The sequence below is a fragment of the Drosophila arizonae genome, chromosome X (genome assembly GCF_054131065.1).
Source record: "Drosophila arizonae isolate 15081-1271.41 chromosome X, UAZ_ARI_1.0, whole genome shotgun sequence".
Classification (NCBI taxonomy): domain Eukaryota; kingdom Metazoa; phylum Arthropoda; class Insecta; order Diptera; family Drosophilidae; genus Drosophila; species Drosophila arizonae.
The window spans coordinates 31,581,492-31,599,671 of record NC_142927.1 but is presented as its reverse complement, the minus strand read 5'-3'; the positions used below and the strand labels follow the sequence as shown (position 1 = coordinate 31,599,671).

At 36.8% G+C, this 18,180-nt stretch overlaps 2 protein-coding genes and 1 long non-coding RNA gene across 8 annotated transcripts; 2 read left to right on the top strand and 1 right to left on the bottom strand.

Annotated features, from left to right (window-relative positions):
- The first annotated feature begins 6,130 nt into the window (after positions 1-6,130).
- LOC149268164 (uncharacterized) lies at positions 6,131-6,911 on the top strand. The gene is made up of 3 exons (XR_016271154.1): positions 6,131-6,551; positions 6,637-6,716; positions 6,773-6,911. It is a non-coding gene; the product is annotated as an uncharacterized LOC149268164 (long non-coding RNA).
- A 571-nt stretch (positions 6,912-7,482) lies between these two features.
- Positions 7,483-9,867, top strand: TH1 (negative elongation factor complex member TH1). Its single transcript, XM_018013633.2, has 5 exons — positions 7,483-7,806; positions 7,896-8,608; positions 8,672-9,118; positions 9,192-9,673; positions 9,739-9,867. Exons 1-5 carry the CDS (start codon positions 7,744-7,746, stop codon positions 9,768-9,770), a joined length of 1,737 nt encoding a protein of 578 aa, XP_017869122.1. The 5' UTR covers positions 7,483-7,743; the 3' UTR covers positions 9,771-9,867.
- Positions 9,868-10,777: 910 nt separating this feature from the next.
- On the bottom strand, positions 10,778-13,891 carry LOC108617834 (trimeric intracellular cation channel type 1B.1). Of its 6 annotated transcripts, none has more exons than XM_089474801.1 (4): positions 13,734-13,891; positions 12,112-12,432; positions 11,775-12,047; positions 10,778-11,712 (listed from the first exon to the last, which is right to left on the bottom strand). In XM_089474801.1, exons 2-4 carry the CDS (start codon positions 12,387-12,389, stop codon positions 11,433-11,435), a joined length of 831 nt encoding a protein of 276 aa, XP_089330927.1. In that variant the 5' UTR covers positions 12,390-12,432; positions 13,734-13,891; the 3' UTR covers positions 10,778-11,432. The 6 variants fall into 6 exon arrangements, with proteins under 6 accessions (XP_089330927.1, XP_089330930.1, XP_089330928.1 ...); XM_089474804.1 differs by lacking the exon at positions 13,734-13,891 and adding an exon at positions 13,412-13,634; XM_089474802.1 differs by lacking the exon at positions 13,734-13,891 and adding an exon at positions 13,416-13,633.
- Between the last annotated feature and the right edge of the window lie 4,289 nt (positions 13,892-18,180).

Sequence of the window (18,180 nt, the reverse complement as noted above, 5' to 3'; positions counted from 1 at the left end):
TTGAAAAACGTAGACCTACCCCGAGTCCGTTGATAGTTTCTTCTCGCCTGGATGCATTTGCGTCGAATGTCACCTATTTGTGCATTCCACCAATACGTAGGCTCTTGTTGTCGCGTGAACTGCTTGCGGCGTAACATGCTGCTATTGCAGGCACGCTGTATTTGGGCCACTATTTGGCATGCTCTGGCCTCAGCATTACCAATTGTGCCCAGTGGCTGAATGTCCTCTGAAAAAGCCGCGGGATCAAAAGTATCCAGCCGTTTCGATTGCCTCCACAAGGTTGACGCCCTGGCAGGTGGCTCACCTATTGTGAACAGAAGTGCCGTATGATCGCTGCTCGTATAGATATCGCAGTAGCTCCATGTTGCTTCCCGAACGAGGGATGAAATGACAAAAGTAATGTCAATTACAGATCCGTATACAGCCCGACTGGAGGTGAACTCGTGGCCAGTGTTGAGCAGTAAGATACGGCCTTTGACATTTGTTGTGTGGCTACCAAATTCTAACGCCCCTCCTATAATGGCCTTCCGACCCCTAGCATCCTCGGCAAGCTCGTCAAGCCTCGCGGTAGGATGGGCACTTGAAGCTGCCTGCTGAGTGGTCCGTCTGCTTTTTACCTTTCCGGACCGATTCGGTAAGTGTTTTAACTACCGCTCGGTCACCCAAGGCCTTGCCTACAGCTTCGTGAAGGGCCTCAGCGCTGTGCTCCGGCTTTCTGTTCAGTTGTAACAAAAGGTCCCCCTTAGCTGTCTTCCTAATGCCTTGAACGTCGCCGCTCAGATGCTTTAGATTTGGGTCGGTCTTGACTACACGAAGCATGTCCGCATAGCTGCAACCACCCACGCCTGAAATCGCGATTGCGTCACTTCTGGGTCGTTTTTGCATGGGCTTGTGTCCTTAAACGACTGTCCAGCTGTTCGGGTTTGTCTGTCGACCTGCCTGATTTGAATTTTCAGCTGTAGCTCGTAGAGCCATTGGTTCTTTTTGGTTCACTGCGCCTTTATTGGGCCTCGGCTTTTTTGAGGGTGTTTTCCTCTGATCGGTGGCAAACTCTCTCGACCGCTTGGGCGTATTGCTACCTGAGATCGCACTAGCGCTCGCTTTCTCAACTACTTTCTTGACCGGCATGGTGTGTACCTTGCAGTTTTAACCGGTCGGCTGCAGAGCTGTTCGGCCGCCTTATGGAGATTGACCAGTCTAGCCAGCTCCTCTCTCATTAGGGCATTAATATGCCGCTGACCCTCAAATAATGCAGTCAAGCCCTCTAGAGTAACTCCTATTTGGGCTACCGCTTCTTTTAGTGAGTTGGGTGCCTGGCACTCAGCCACTGGGGACTGATTAAAGGCCGACAGCTGCGGCAGCGCCCTCTGTTGTTGCTGCGGTGATCGCTGCAACGAGGAACTACGCGGGAAAGCTTGCAGCTCGTCCTCCATCCTGGCATCCGACTACAACGACGTGAAGCCTGTAGTGGGCAATGGCTACTAATATAATTTGAGTTTACAGATCGCAATATCTTAAACTCAGCTTAACTACAGCAAGAGCCCGAAAGTATGCACTACTTTTAGTAACTGCGTCTTCACTCCAGATGTTAAGTAAGAAGGCTCCAGTCGAGACTGCTCGACTAGGAGATACCCTGAACCCTCCAAGCTGATATTCTAATCATTCTCGACTTCTTTTATGCACACATACATACACATGCACTTCTTAGAACGCGCTTTGCTAACTGCGCAGTAAGCAGCGACTGCGCTTGGACTGCGCTGCAATGTGGGCAATATTATGAGTATTTATTTGTTGAATAATTGCTTTTGTAGACATACAATCTTAATGAAACTTTTAGAGCATAATAAATATGGTTAAAATGAGTGTACATTCCAAAGCACAAGTCTCTTGAAATGCGTTTTTTACAAATTGGGGAGAAGGGGCGTGGTATCCAAAATCTGTAAATTACAAAATCTTTGTATCGATTAACTTTATATACAACGCAAATTTGAAGACTCCAGGTCCGTGTTCAAGTTAGGCTAAAAAAACCAAATCAATTTTTGGGTTATTCTCGATAGTTATCGGATGATTTATCGAAAAAATAAAGCAAACTCGTACTGCGTATGGCACATGAGTATGCATGCCAAATTTCAGCTCTCTAGCTCTTATAACTTCTGAGATCGACGCACTCATACGGACGGACGGACGGACAGGCGGACAGGGCTATATTGACTCAGCTCGTCGCGCAGATCAAGAATATATATACTTTGTAGGATCTGCCACGTCTCCTTCTGCCCGCTACATACTTTTCCACAAAACCATTATACCCTGATTTCCCATTTTCAATGGGTTCAGGGTATAAAAAAAGCGCGAGTGAAAGCCCGTTATGTTTTATTTTCTATTCTTTATTTTCGTAAAGAATGCGTGCACTTATTTTGCGTCATCAGATTAGCGCCCCCAAATTCAATTGTAATTATCTTGCTTATTTTGGCATTTACACTCACCAAATTTTTTGTGAAGCTCAAAGTATTCAATATATTTACAGTATGGGTAAAGAAACAGTTTTATCTTTGGTTGAAAGTCAAAGATTGAGGCATAATTTGAATCTGGACTATGCTACCATAAAATTGCTGAAAAAAAATCTGAAAAAACAGAAAACTAATTGGCAACAGAAAACTAATTGGCAAAAAAATACATAAGCGGCAAGAATCAAGTGATTTCAGAAGGAAATAGAAGAGCATTAGTTCGGGAAGCTGGTGTAGGGTGCAATACCTTACTACAGCGCTTGTAAGCTTCAATTTTTTACATCGCGCATGAACGCATATGACTATAACACCGTGCTTAAAACTGCTGCTCCGCATTTCTATAACCTGTCTGAAAACCGGCATAAGATTTTCCAGCACAATAATGCTCCAAATCAGACCGCCCGGTCCGTGAAGTCCTTGATTTAGGGCCAAAAAATTGATCTCATGGAGTGGCCACCATACTCACTCGACCTTAATATCATTGGAAACGTCTGGGGATGGTTGGTCAGGAAAGTATATAAGTCCGGAAAGTATTATAGTACACAGACCGAGTTAATCGAAGGTATTGAACACGCTTGGTCAACCATATCCTTGAATTATATTGAACATCTTTATAATTGCATTCCTAATCGAATTTTTGAAGTAATTTCAAACAAAAAACGGCACTACGCACTACTATTATTACTTAAAAATTATAATAGCTTAATAAACAGGTGTTATTTTTGGTCATTAACTTAAATAAATTGAATTTATCGCAGGGGGCGCTAATCTGATGACCAAATTTTTGTTATATTTCTTTTTTGTACATTTTACAAAAAAAATTATTATAAAATTATTGTTACAGTAACCATAAATGTAGTACAATACAAAAAAAATTTAAAGATGACCAAGACCAAGACCTGATGACCAGAGAAACCATAGACTAGAAATGCACTGTTAAAAGACACAGTAGGTTGCGCAAAGAGCAGTCCCGTCCCCTATTAATGTTAACTAACAGCTCTATTGTGACGTCACATTATCAGATTTTGCTAAACATACAACAGTCCCGGCTGAAGCTCGGCAGACACTTTAGCACATATCGGCTAAGTGGTCGAAAACAATCAAAATTAAGTACAGTCTGTCAAGAAACACTTTACACAGTGGAAAAAAACTCAATTTTTTTACTTTATGTGCAAAAATAAAGAGTTTTTGTTTAATTTGGCTAATTTTTTTTAATGGTTAACTGTTTAATAGATATTTTTAAATTAAATTATAAAAAACAGAAACAAAAACAATAAGGGTATAACTTAAAAAACAACAAAAACTTAGATTACTCATATTTGACACTGTCAAGAAACTCTTTACACATTTTGTTCTCTTCGTCTGTTTTGCTCTCATTCTAAGAAATAACGGTGCTTTACCGTTAACTATGCTTTTAGAATTTCTGTATGCATCTCGATTTTTGTGTTTATTTTTCACTTTGTGCGAAATTTGGCTGAGTTCACATGCAAAAAGCAATTCAAATTTTGATTAATAATGCCTGGAAAGAGATTAAGTTTCGATGTTGTCCAATTGATCTTCTGGAATCGGCAGTTGGGCAAATCATTTGCAGAATTAATGGAAATGTTTTCCGTATCGAGAAAAACAATATACAACGTTCTCAGTCGCGCGGAAAACTAGGGAAGATTTGAGGCAAAGGGTGTAGGTGGCCGAAAACGAAAGATTGCTGATCGGGCAAACCGCCTTATGATGCGAAAGATAAAAGCAAATCCCCAAATTTCGACCAGAACTCTTGCCAAGGAGCTCAAAGAAGAGTGTGACGTAGATGTGTCCCACGAAACGATACGTCAGGCCATTCTACGGCATGGGTGTTCTTCGAAAATGGCACGTAAGAAGCCCTTGCTGTCGTCGACGAATGTGGAAAAGCGCTTCTCTTTTGCTCTTACTATGCTTAGGCACCCAGAGGACTATTGGAAGGACGTTATATTTTGCGACTAGACCAAAATAATGTTGTATTACAACGAAGGTCCGCCAAAAGTATGGCGAAAAGTGGGTACAGCTTACGATAAAGCGAATATCATTCCAACTGTCAAATTTGGAAAACTGTCGGTTATGGTTTGGGGCTGCATATCCAGCCAAGGAGTCGGTGAACTGGTATTCATTGAAAACACTATGAATGCCGAGCAATATCTTCAAATTTTGAAGGCAAATTTACGCCAAAGTGCAACCAATTTTGGCTTTATAACTGAAAATAGGCCAACTTTTAAATTTTACCAGGACAACGATCCTAAACATAAGGAGTATAATGTACGAAATTGGCTCCTTTACAACTGTGGAAAGGTCTTGGATACACCACCCCAAAGCCCAGATCTCAACCCAATAGAACATGCATGGTCCTATTTAAAGAAAAAGGTTGGAAAAAGGAATCCAACCAACCGTGGACAGCTAAAAGCTTTTGTAATGGAGGAGTGGCAGAAGATACCCCTGGAATATATCCAAAACTTGGTTAACTCGATGAAAAGAAGACTCCAAGATGTACATAATGCTAAAGGGGGCCATACTAAATATTAAGTTTTTCAAAATTAGCTATAATTAGTATTACATTTTAAATTTAGTACAATATGTATGAAGTGTGTAAAGAGTTTCTTGACAGTATCAAATATGAGTAATCTAAGTTTTTGTTGTTTTTTAAGTTATACCCTTATTGTTTTTGTTTCTGTTTTTTATAATTTAATTTAAAAATATCTATTAAACAGTTAACCATTAAAAAAAATTAGCCAAATTAAACAAAAACTCTTTATTTTTGCACATAAAGTAAAAAAATTGAGTTTTTTTCCACTGTGTAAAGTGTTTCTTGACAGACTGTATATATCAGGAAATTTCAATAGCTTAAAATAAAAATGGTCAATCATTAATTTTATTACCATAAAATAAAGAAATTAAGTATACAATGGAATGAACTGGGAAACCTCTCGAATGCAGCAATGATATGACCAAAATGACCAATAAGTCAGCAGGAATGGTTGATGGACATAGTTAACTGGATTTTCGCCATCAGTATTGTCTATTTATGCCAATAAACCTACACATTCAAATATAGTACACGCTGAAGCTGCATCAATAAAGGTGCTGCTCACACCTGCTGTCATTTCAGAAACATCCGGTAGAATGAAATAAAATTTGTGTATTGTCAAGTCGAAAACTTATATGATGATGAGTAAGGAAACATATAATATGAATGAATCAGCTCTAAAAACCTAGGCAGAAGCTAACAATGCGCGTATCATCTATGGCCATCGGATTTGCAATAAAAAAAAGAATGAAATTAGTACATATAATGATGCGGATTGATGGGAAATGCATTATACTCCGTAGTAACTCTTTAGATTTACAAATTCAAGTCTTAGTAAGGTTAAATCTATTATATGCAAAACTAAAAGTGGTCAAGGGATTGCATGAACCTACATATATAGAACATGTGATTATCCGCCCAGCTCGTTTTATTTAGTCTACTACCACTAACCACACGACTTCGTCATGCAATATTTTCACTACTCGAATCTTCAGCGACCGTGCCAAGCAAATACGAAGTATAGTGGTCGACCAACCTAACATGTTCTGCTGTAGAAAAGTTTGTTCTACATGTCTAGTCTATGTGTTCTCTGGTCAGTGGTATAGTTAGTGGTACAGCTTATACTTGGGTAAAAGCAGCTCATTGAGGTGAGCCGGCTCACTCGCTCTTTTTTGTGAAGTGAGCCAACTCACTCATTTGGCTCACTGGCTAACTTGCTGCACTAACCAGAGAACACACACACAACTCTGGTTAGTGGTAGGAGCTAGCTCCGTGGCTCAGTTTAGCGAGCCATTCATTTTGGCTCACTCATGAGCTACCGAAGTCTAGTACAGCTGTGCCGTAAAATTAAACACACATCATAGACTGCTTGTGTTGGCTGTAGTGCTGCAAATCCATCGATGGAAATATCGATAGTATCGATGGACTTTCTTTTGTTAGATACATCGATGGAATTTTCTCGATGTCGATAGATCGCTACAGACGCCAAGCCACAAGTAAGTTCATACGTTGATACTCAAATTATTATTAAAATTAGAATCTATTTTACACAAACAATTTGATTTATTTTTTAACATATAGCACATAGATACCTAATTACCACATTATTTAATTGTTGGCGGTTCCTCCACGGAAAATGGAAAAATTTTTGATCCCATCTGGTAAGATTCATATAATTAATAGCAAACACGTTTTTTCTAATTGTTTTTTTTTTTAGATAAAACTGCTTTTTCGCCTGCAGACGCCAATAAGGAATCTTCATTTGCTGTTACGGTAGACACTGAAAATATTGCGCCTCCGAATAAGCGAAAGAAATTTGAGAAATCTCAAGTATGGAAGTTTTATGAAAAAATGCAAAGAAAAAACTTTGTGAAATGCCTGTTGTGTGGGCAGCAATATAAAACGAGCGGAAACACATCAAATATGCAAGAGCATTTAAAGCGTGCACATAATGGATCTCACGATAATTAATTTCAGTTTTAAGCTCAAGACTTTTGTGAAAGATAGTCAAGCTTTGTTTTTTAATTTTAAGTTAAATTTTAAGACTTATTAATTACAGTCGAACTTTTGTTTTTTAGTTATAAGATAAATATGAACCAAAGTTTATTTTTAGGATAGACTGTTTTGTTATGAACTGGAATACAAATATTATTTTTATGAATTAAGACAAAAAATCATGAATTGTTTTGAACTTACTAAGTGTAAATGTTTATAAAGTTGATTTTTTTTTCTATGAATTTTCAATAATTTTGAATGATAGAGCTATTTTCGATGGAACCATCGATACTATCGATATTTTAGTCCATCGGACTCAAACAAAATCGATGGACGGTCCATCGATGGTTTTGCAGCACTAGTTGGCTGGCGTGTGTCAGGGATGCGAGTACATCGATTTTTTCGTAAATACATATTAATCGATTATTTATATAAAAACAGAAATAATAAACAGAAATATTTTGTAATGACTGTTTAATCGTGTCTTTGAGGCTTTTAAGTTACAGACACAGAAAACTAATTAATATCTTAAAAAAAGAAACCTTTATAAAAATATATCGAGTGCTTATCAGCGATATCGATATCAACGATGCACCGATTAGCTACATACATACATGCCTCAAGCAAATAAAAAATAATGATAAGATAGATACAAAAAAAAATTGTATTAGAGAAATTGTATATAAAATAATAATGGAAGTCGAATACGATGATTCTGGCTGGCAGGGCCGTGCAAAACAACAGTCAAGTGCCGAGGTATACAACAATTTTGACGTTTATGTCAAGACAGTCTAATCAATCCAATCAAAACAAACTTGTTTGCTTTTACTAATTTCTAAACCAAGGAAACTCACGAAGACAATCCGCAGAAAACAATACAAGAATGTCTCGAAAAGTTTTTAACGCCCGACTACATAATGGAACCAGGCATTTTCACACAGCTCAAGCGCTACTTCCAGTCCGGCGGCTCACCTGAGGAAGTGATATCTATGCTATCTGAAAACTATAAAGCGGTAGCCCAAATGGCCAATCTGCTGGCCGAGTGGTTAATTTTGGCTGGTGTGAAAGTAACGGAAGTTCAGGCTATGGTAGAGAATCACTTAAAGGAGATGATACTAAAATCGTTTGATCCAAAAAAAGCAGACACCATATTTACCGAGGAGGGCGAGACGCCGGACTGGCTTACAGAAATGATTGATCACTATACGTGGCGATCGCTAATATATCGTCTAGCTGAAGAATATCCAGATTGTTTGATGCTTAACTTCACCATAAAACTCATATCAGATGCGGGGTTCCAGAGTGAAATTACATCAATCTCAACGGCCGCGCAGCAAATTGAAGTTTTTTCTCGAGTTCTCAAAACTTCAATTGTTAAATTTCTAAATAATCCCGACGATGTGCACGGTGCCATTCAGGAATGCGCCCGCATGGTCTGCCATGGTCAGCACACGTATGTCTATTCGCAGGTGTTGATTCAAGTGCTCAGCCAGGAGCAGAAAGGTGGGTTCAATATGAAACGCTTGTCCCAGGAAATCATCAAATACGCATTGCAGAAGTACGTTTAATATATTGAAACTAAGGCATCCTTTCTAACTTTTTGTTTTGACGTTTATTTAAGCAATCAGAACGTAACACCCATTACAATGGCGCTAAATGGTTCGGCGGTATATCCCCAGGCGTGTCAGGCCCTTACCTCCATGTTGACCCGCAATACCTTGAATCCGGCAGATATTACCGTACTATTTCGAAATTATTCTGGCTCTGACCCACCACCAATAGATCTGATACGGAATCCGCAATTTTTAGAACTTTTGGTTGATGCGCTTTTCCGTTCTGGTGTTAAAATAAATCCAGAACACAAGCCCAAATATATTTTCTTGTTGGCATATGCCTCTTCTGTTATTGATCAGCCAGCTAAGAAAAGACCCATGACCGAAAGAACTTTAAATAAAGATGAACTAAAGAGCACAATTCAGGCAATAGAAAAGGCACACGCTATATGCAATGTAGACCAAGGGTCCACTGAACTCATTGCGGAGCTACAGACGCTCTACAACTGCATAAAGTAAAATCTTAAGTCATGACTAATATATCATAATTGTTCATATTATTATTATTCTCTTTTCCTCTCTATTTAGGTATCCAGTTGTTGGGGTTGGCGTAATCCGATGGATAGAAAATGTTGTAATGGAACCATCATATTTCAAACTATCTACGGATAGTTGTCCCACACATTTGGCGGTGCTCGATGAGGTTGCTGGAGTTCATCCAACATTGCAGCAGCAAATTCTTTTTCTACTTATCCGCTTGTTCGAGTCCAAACAAGATGAATTGGAGATACTTGTGCAACTAGAAATGAAAAAGATGATACTGGATCGCATGGTGAATTTGTTGACACGCGGTTGTGTCGTACCAGTGCTGCGATACATCAAGCAATGTTGTGCAATCGAAGACACTGACATATCGTTGATTCGGTATTTCGTTACCGAAGTGTTAGAAACTATAACCCATCCCTACTCGGTCGAGTTTGTACAACTCTTTCTACCAATGGTTGAGAACGAGGAGATCACAGGTACAATGCGTGGTGAGGGTGACAACGATCCTGTATCTGAATTTATTGGTGAGTGTTAATACCTTAGATATATCTATAAATATATATCTGACATATTTCTTTGTATTTTTCAGTTCACTGCAAGGCGCATTTTATTACTGTATAGCAGACAAATAATTGATAATTTAAGGTCAAAGTTTTTTTTAGCTATTAAGTTGATATCCATGTGTGTAAATCAGTAAAGTCCAGTTTTCTACATACAACCAGTGTTGCCGTTTTGTCTTATTTTCGGCCAGATCTGACTTATTTTCAAGTGCGATTGCGAACTTGGAATCGCGGATAGCGGAAGATCTGTCTTATTTATGAATCGAATCAGATATTTTTATTTTTAGATATTAGTTACCGATTAATAGACAAATTAACAAGCTGGCCACTATTAAAGGCTCACATCACTAATTCTGCAATTCTTCACTCTTTAACACATAGTGGATAAATATATTGGCTGTTGCGCTTCGCATACATTCGTTACCTTGGTGAAATGCCGAAGTCAATTATCCAAGTCAATTTAATAAAAAATTAAATAAGAAATAGGATGAGCATTGATACGTTAAACTCAACAATAAGGTAAAGGCTCAAAGAATTACAGTCTCATTAAAACAGAAACTAATATTTTTAAATTTTACATCCGAATTGAGCCGACATATCATTGTTTTGATTACATAGTTTTTCCCAACTGCCTCAAATCGATCGAAACACCAGGGAACATTTAAATTATGAGCCCGAAGAGTCTGTCGACTATCTACAGGAAGATTTATTATCAATGTAAACATTTAAATGAATGTAATGTTGAAATTTCTATTAGTTTCGTTGCGTTTTCATTAATATGAAATGTTTGTTACAATATTTGTACGTGTATTGTCTATTATGATATATAAAATCAATTCTAAAGTATTAGCTTAGTTTTCAGCTAATTCTTTCTGGGATTTAGCTTATTTTGGCTTATTTTTTGTCCGAATTCAGGTGATTTTTCTCGGGGAAAAACGGCAACACTGCTTAAAACATTTTTGTCTTGTTACATTCTCTCTCTCTCTCTCTCTCTATCCCTCACACACACACACAATCACACTTGCTCGCTCTGATCGATGTTTTTATAGTAAAGAAAATCAACATTCATAGGTTCAAATCACATAGATTTATTGCAACAAATGTTCATTATTTACTCATACAAAAGACGTTTAATCGTATGAATGCGCGTTTAATCGTATAAATATACACTAAATAGTCCGATTATTTTTGTACATGTATATATAGTCGTCTGTGATGAAGTTTTTAATAGAATATCCAGCTTGAATAAATATATGGATAATAAAACTGTATTGGTTGGCACATAAAAAAAAAAACAAAAACAAAAAAAAAAAGTAATTGAATTTCTTTATGACTTAGATATTTTTAAAATTAACTTCGGCATACCGAAGACTGCGCGCTGGAGCTTGGATAGTGCGCTCCAGGTTCTATTAAACTGCAGACATAAATCGGTAATTAAATTAGTCGTCGTATTTTGAATTTTCAGTCGTCATTATGAACAAAACAAAAAAAAAAAAAATTAACGTTACGTTCACAGAGTTAAAGGTCACTAAATATGTTAAAATCAGAGTCAATCATAAGCAGACACACCCACATGCTGCTTACTGTTGAATTTGATTTTGATCATCGAATCGAGTACAACCGATTCAACGATACGACTTTTTGGACTTATAAGTTCGTTTGATATCAATTAATTTTGTAGCTTTGGCTGGCAGCATATGAAAATTTTGAGCTAATTTATGATTTAATTGGTTTTCTTAACGTCTTTGCTATCGCCATCCTTGGCCTGGCCACGTCCCAAGATCTTGGCCAAACTATCCCATATACCACCGAAGAAGATAGCACAGCACAGGTTCTCCAATGGCAGGAAGGGATCGTGAATGCCCAGTAAGATAGAAGACAGTTTAAAGTACACCAAAAAGATAACAATGCCAAAGTAGACTAAGGCATGTGGCGCTGAGATCCAATCGGTCTTTTTATCCAGCACAAAGATAATGGAGGCCAGCAAAGACGCCTTTGTATAACTGAAAGCACGAAGCAACCCATAATGATATCATAAATAAAAAAACGAGATAGATTCACTTACAAGGATGGCTGCATAAATTCCATTGCTGTCGGTGTCCATGCACCTCTTATGAGACGCTCGATCAGCTTGGTGAAGCCGGCGCCATTTCCCTTCAGAGTGCCAATTATGATCATGATTATCCAGGCATTCGGATATAGTTTGGCCGCATGTCCCACTCCGTCGTAGACTTTCTTCGCCCGATAAATTTCCTTCATGGCACTGGCCACAATTTTCACAGGCAAAAACTTGGCCACTTTGTATCCAATGTCGAAGGGTGTATAAAAAACTATATACCTGCAAAAATAAGACATATATGAATGTATGTATATATTTATATGTGATGGCATTGGTAGCTAACCACACAGCTGTGCCCACGAGGAGTTGTCCGGTGTTTTTCAAGGGTGCTAAGATGGGTTCCCCGAGCAATCCGTTAGCCACCATGCCGCCCGCAAATATTACCAGCATTGTGGATAACCAACATGCCAGCGGATGTTTCCGCGAGAAGGCCTGAGCATTGGCGCCCAAATCCTCGCGCACGGCCAGCGCGGCAAGTAAACTGTGCGCGATATCAAAGAACGGAAACATTTTCAGCTTGATGACCTGATTGGCCACATCCAAAAACGCTTCCGGATCCATGATCACAGCTGATTTTGTATCCTGTCTTCACAGATGATATTCTCTATAAGGCGGAAAATGTGACAAGACAATGAGTATGATTTGTGGAGCAGTTTGTGGGATGCAAATGTGTGTATAAATGTGTGCCACACAAACCCTAAAGAAATATGTTCTTTTGAATTTGGTTCAGTTTTTAAAGTTTACATTTTGCTATTGTTTTTATTATTAAATATTATGTTTTTTTCAGAGTTATATAATTAGAGGCAACTTCAAGCAACAATTTGCAATGAGCAATTGAATAGAAAATGGCAAAAATGCCCACATACATATGTAAGAAAATATGAAGATGTACACATATACATATGTATGTATGTACATATTATATATATATATATATATATATATATATATATATATATATCACGAATGCACTTGCTCTGATTTCTTACACTTTCTATTGTAAATTAAAATTGAAGCTCCGCGCCGTGATGCTAAAAGATGTAGAAGTTGTCGAATTGTATGTTTTTGTTGAAAAACATAAAAACAAATTCTAGGTCTAAATAAAAATGTCGCTGCTTGGCCAGAGCTCCAAAAATAAATTTCACTGAAATGGCGAGGGCTCTAAGAGGCGTGCACCAGGTTCCCGTGCCTGTCCGTCTGTTCGGCTATTTGCCCGTTCGCCTGCTCCGTTATTACGGTTCTCTTAAGTATTTATGTGTGTTTATACATATGTATGTTCATGTACAAATCACACGCTGGCGCCGACAATTTTCGATCGAATATTTGGAGAGGTACTTGTGTGTATGTGTGTGTACCTATGTATATACATACATATGTGTGTGTAATATTTGCATAGATATTTGCTATACATTTTCTTTTACCCTCCACACGCATTTCCGGTTCCAGCTCCTGCCATACGTAAGCAATTTTTTTTATGAAAAAGTGTCAGCAATGTGCATTTAACTTGTTCAAATATAGTTCTACGTGTATACATACATATATGGCCCATGTATAACAATAGTACAAATAGCTTAGAAAAATACCTACGTCTACACGCGGACAACGGATAGCTGAGTGCAGCGTGAGCACGGGGAGACTGGGCTCGAAGATGGCCCGTATATTACATGCTCATGTTGATTCGATAATTCTACGTCGCTCTTGAGGAATTTGTTTTATATTTAGAATCTTTGAGTTCTTACTCTGAGAAACAATCGAAATATTTGTATGTGTAAATAACATGTATGTATGTGCAAATATCTAATTAGACGGGTAAGATTGTGTCTCATAATTGGACGTTTGCTATGCAACACTTAATTCTTATGTTTGCTTATGTATGTCAATAAAAAATGTTACGCAAAGAAATACCTCGTCATTGTTATATATTTTTATTTATTGTTACGCTTTATTATCTGCGATGTTTTGACCATGTTCCCACTTAAAAGTTTGTTTATATGCTTTATAATATTACTGTTAGCCGGTCACATTGTTCCTTGGTTATTTCCAGTGTTGCCAATTTTTGTTGAGCAAAAAAGCTGTTTTTAGTGGGAAAATACTTAAAATTTTGTGAAAAAAAATCGGAAAAAACTGATGTTTTTTGCTTTGAGTTGATTGATATTTAAATATATTTTTAACAACTTATAATCATGGCATCATTTTTTCAACCACCGCAAGCCGTATCTGTGAAGTTTTATAATATATATGTTTTACCTGATGCTTGAAATTTAGTTAAGCATCACAGTATTGATCTGACGAAAAATGTTACCCACTTGGGCATTGGCAAAGAAACCTATGCAAAAGTGTCCAAGTTCCTAAATTTCTTATACCCTATCAAACCCTTAGAACACGCTTCTCAACTCAAAGCTTTGTAGCGTCTTGAGTAATTTCCTACTGAATTGGGTGGATGTTCTTATATTGGGATTCAATACTATCAATGTTCTCCAAAAATGTATATGCATGAAATGGAATCAACATTTTTCACTACAGGTATCCCTCGTATAACGCGATAGTTACGTTCCAGAAGAATTGCGCGTTATGTAAATCCGCGTTATCTAAAACATAGTTTTCATATATATTTGGGTGTTAGGTTCCAATAGGTTTTTTTTTTTTCAATTAAATACATACAAAATAACAGATGCACATATAATTCAATTCAATACAAGATGTGAATAATAATACATATGTACATACTTTTGTAAGTTTTTCAAAATTCAAAAAAAAAAAAAAAAACTTAAAAACTTTATTGTTATTCTTCATATGGTAAATAATCTGTTTCACTGTCTTCAAAGATCTTTGCACGTTATAATTATGTATTTTCCCCTTCGCGTTATATTAGCCTAAATTTCATGTTGTACTGAAACCAAATCGCGTTATATCGAAATCGCGTTGTATAAGACCGCGTTATACGAGGGATACCTGTATTTGAAAATTTGTCGGCAACCTTAAGCACGTAAATTCTTGTACTACACGCCATAAAAAGAGTTGCATACATTTTTTAATCTTTTCGTTTCATTTACATAGAATCAAAAAGTTCGATATTGTTGTTCACAATAAGTTGTTCTGAATTAAATATAAATAATATCCTAGTTTAGTTAGTTCCATATTATTACCGCTTGGTTCGTTCATTGAAAATTGAATTACTGAACTACTTGGTTTTAATTTAACTACAATGAAGAAAACTTCATTCTTCATACGAATTATCCATACAAAATACGAAAATTTCTTCAATAAATAAAAAAAGCGGAAATAAAGCAAATTATTCTTTAAAAAATCCAGAATCCCCGCTGCCCGCTGTTTTGGAATTTTTCCTGCAATCGGCTTTTCAAAAAAGCCAGATTTGACGGGAAAAAAGCTGATTTGGATATAACTTATTTCACTAACCAGTAGAGCTGGGAATTATATCGACGGATTTTAATTTTTATGATTTATCGATGGAATTTTGTCGATATCGATATATCGCCGCTTTGAGTAACAACTCAAACACATGTAAGTGGTGAAATTTTCTTTTGTAAGAAAATAATATATATTTTTTTGCGTGGTAATTTATAATAAGTTTTCATTGTATAGTTTTAATAGCCCGATTTGTTTTAGATTAATGAACACCAATTAAATGCACTCAGCTGCTGTGCTATTAAATACTTAGCTATTCCAGTTAGTTCTGTGGAAAGTGAGCGCATATTTAGCAAGGCGGGCGAAATTATTTTTGACCGCCGGGCGTCTTTAAAAAAAAAAAAGTTAATCAATTGATTTTCCTGAACAGAAATGAATGGCTATTCCCCGAAAACAACGAGACTAATTAATATTTTATTATTATTTCATTTTAGTAAATATTGAATATTTACTATATATATATATATGTATATATATATATTAATTTGTTATATTTTTATTTTTATTTTTTAATTTGTTGATAAGAAAGAAAATGGATCTCTTTTATATTTAAGTATATCTTTAAAATCGTTATGTTAATTTTGTGTTATGTTTTGGAAACGAAAATTTAATGAATTAAACGTTTATAATTTCTCTAAATTTGTTTGGATTCTTTATTCTTGTTCTCTAAATATGTACAAGGAGAAGTATTAAATTAAAAGAGGTTTATTTAAATTTATTTCTATTATAAAAACTACGATTTATTACAGTAAAAGTTTAAAATTTGGAGGGCAAAAAATTTCGATGGAACCATCGGTATAATCGATAGTTTTCCCCAGCGATGGAGCCGTCCAACGAAAAATTTTCAGTTTTACAATTTGCTCAGACAGCAAAAGTTACGCACACACAGGCCACAAATGCTCACACATGCTTCCAAAGACTGCAAGTGGCTGTGTACTTGCCCGTCGCGAAATCATATTCTTTATGCGTATCAACGCTTTCATACCCTTCCCACGAATAACCATCGAAACGCTTACATTTTGTTTGCAACAAACGCTTTTATGATTTCCGTATATCCTTCACTCAAAAGGAAAGATCTAGGATCGTCGCGAACCATTTTCAATTTCTGTGTGCTGCTGCTATTTGAGAGACCATAGAGAGAAAGCATAAAGAGAGGGAGAGAGTGAGTAAGGGAACGTGTGCATTTCGTGGCAGCGGTCGCAACGCACTGATTTTGTCGTGCCTTATTTTCACTGCTTGAGCCTCAAAAGACCGAGCCGAGTAAATACAAAGTTGTCTGGTCTCTTCTGCCCATTTTTTCGCCGTTAATAAAATTTGTTCTAGATGTCTAGTCTATGTGTTCTCTGGTCAATGTCGATGTTTTTCATCCATCGATAATTTATTACTCGGTGGCGCGAAGAGACGCATGTAAGTATTTTCCGGAATATACATATGTATGAATGTATAAACATTAAGTTGATAATATTATTATATTTTAAGTAGCTTTTATAGTAATATTTCCAATATATTTGGTGGTTCTTCGTAGAAAGAAAGTATGGATACATTTTTAAAGCCATCAAGTAAGCGTAAAACTGATATTTAAAGTGCAAGTGTGTGTGTGTGTTTTTTTTTTATACTCATTCACGAAAGTGAATCAGTATATTGGTTTTGTGCAATGTCCGTCTTGCTGTCCGTCCGTCTGTCCGTCCGTCCGTCTGTCCGTCTGTCCGTATGAACGCAATCTATTTCGGCGCTATTGAAGCTAGAGACTTGAAATTTGGAACACATACTCGTGTATATCTCCGATTTATAAAGTGTTAAAATTTTCCCGATCCGCCCACTAGGGGCGTGGCAAATCGGAAAATGCATTTTCCGATATACCAGAAATCATGTTTGTTGAAGAGCTAGAAAGCTGAAACTTGGTATGTAGGTCCGCGTTGACCACCCAAGATCACGAGCTATGGCGGATATATCTACGCCCATTGGGGGCGTGGCAAATCGGATAAAACTGTATCTCCTAAAGTTGTAAACCTAGAATGCTGAAATTTTGCACGTCAGCTAATGGTATGATTCTATAAAGTCTGAAGATAAATTATAAGTCTACGCCCGTTGGGGGCGTGGCAAATCGGACCTGAAGATATAGTGATTTTTTAAATTCTCCTATATTTTGGACACTATTGATGGCAGAGACCTCAAATTTTGTATATATACTCGGACTGATCACCCAAGACCAAAAAGTTTTGTCGGATATATGTCCGCCCACAGGGGGCGTGGCAAACCGCAAAAGTTTATATCTCCTAAAGTATAATAGCTAGAAGCTTCAAATTTGGATAGTTGAGTTACTGGTAGCCTCCTCTATCGATTCCCCAAAAATAATTTTTACGCCTCTTTAGGGGCGTGGCATATCGAAAAATACCCTGTAATTTTTACATTTTTTTAGGGTAAGCATTCAAACTTTGCAGTTAGGGTAACGTTATCTCTTTCTAAAAACCGACCAAAAATGATGTGTCTACGCCCAGTTGGGGCGTGGCAAATCGGAAAAACCTGTATATTCTACAGTATTAGAACGAAACTTAACTACTAAATTGTTGATGGGATGTGAATGAGTATTCCGCAGTCGGTAACGCCCGACTGCAACGTTCTTACTTGTTTTGTTTTTGTTTTTTTTTTTTTCTAGAAATTACTTTATTTTTATAATTTTTGTATCAAAGGCATCTTAAAATGAAATCATGTACCGTTTTGTATTAAGACCTATTTTAATTTTATATTGTTAAGACGAAACTGCTTTAAATACCATATAATAATAATATAAACAGCTTGAAGCATATAAAAAGAATTTAATATTTGCATTGATTAACAATTATCCATATATAATAAAAATATATATTTTATTAGATATACAACCATCATTCTTATACAAATTGCACGAATCATTTTATGTTGGATG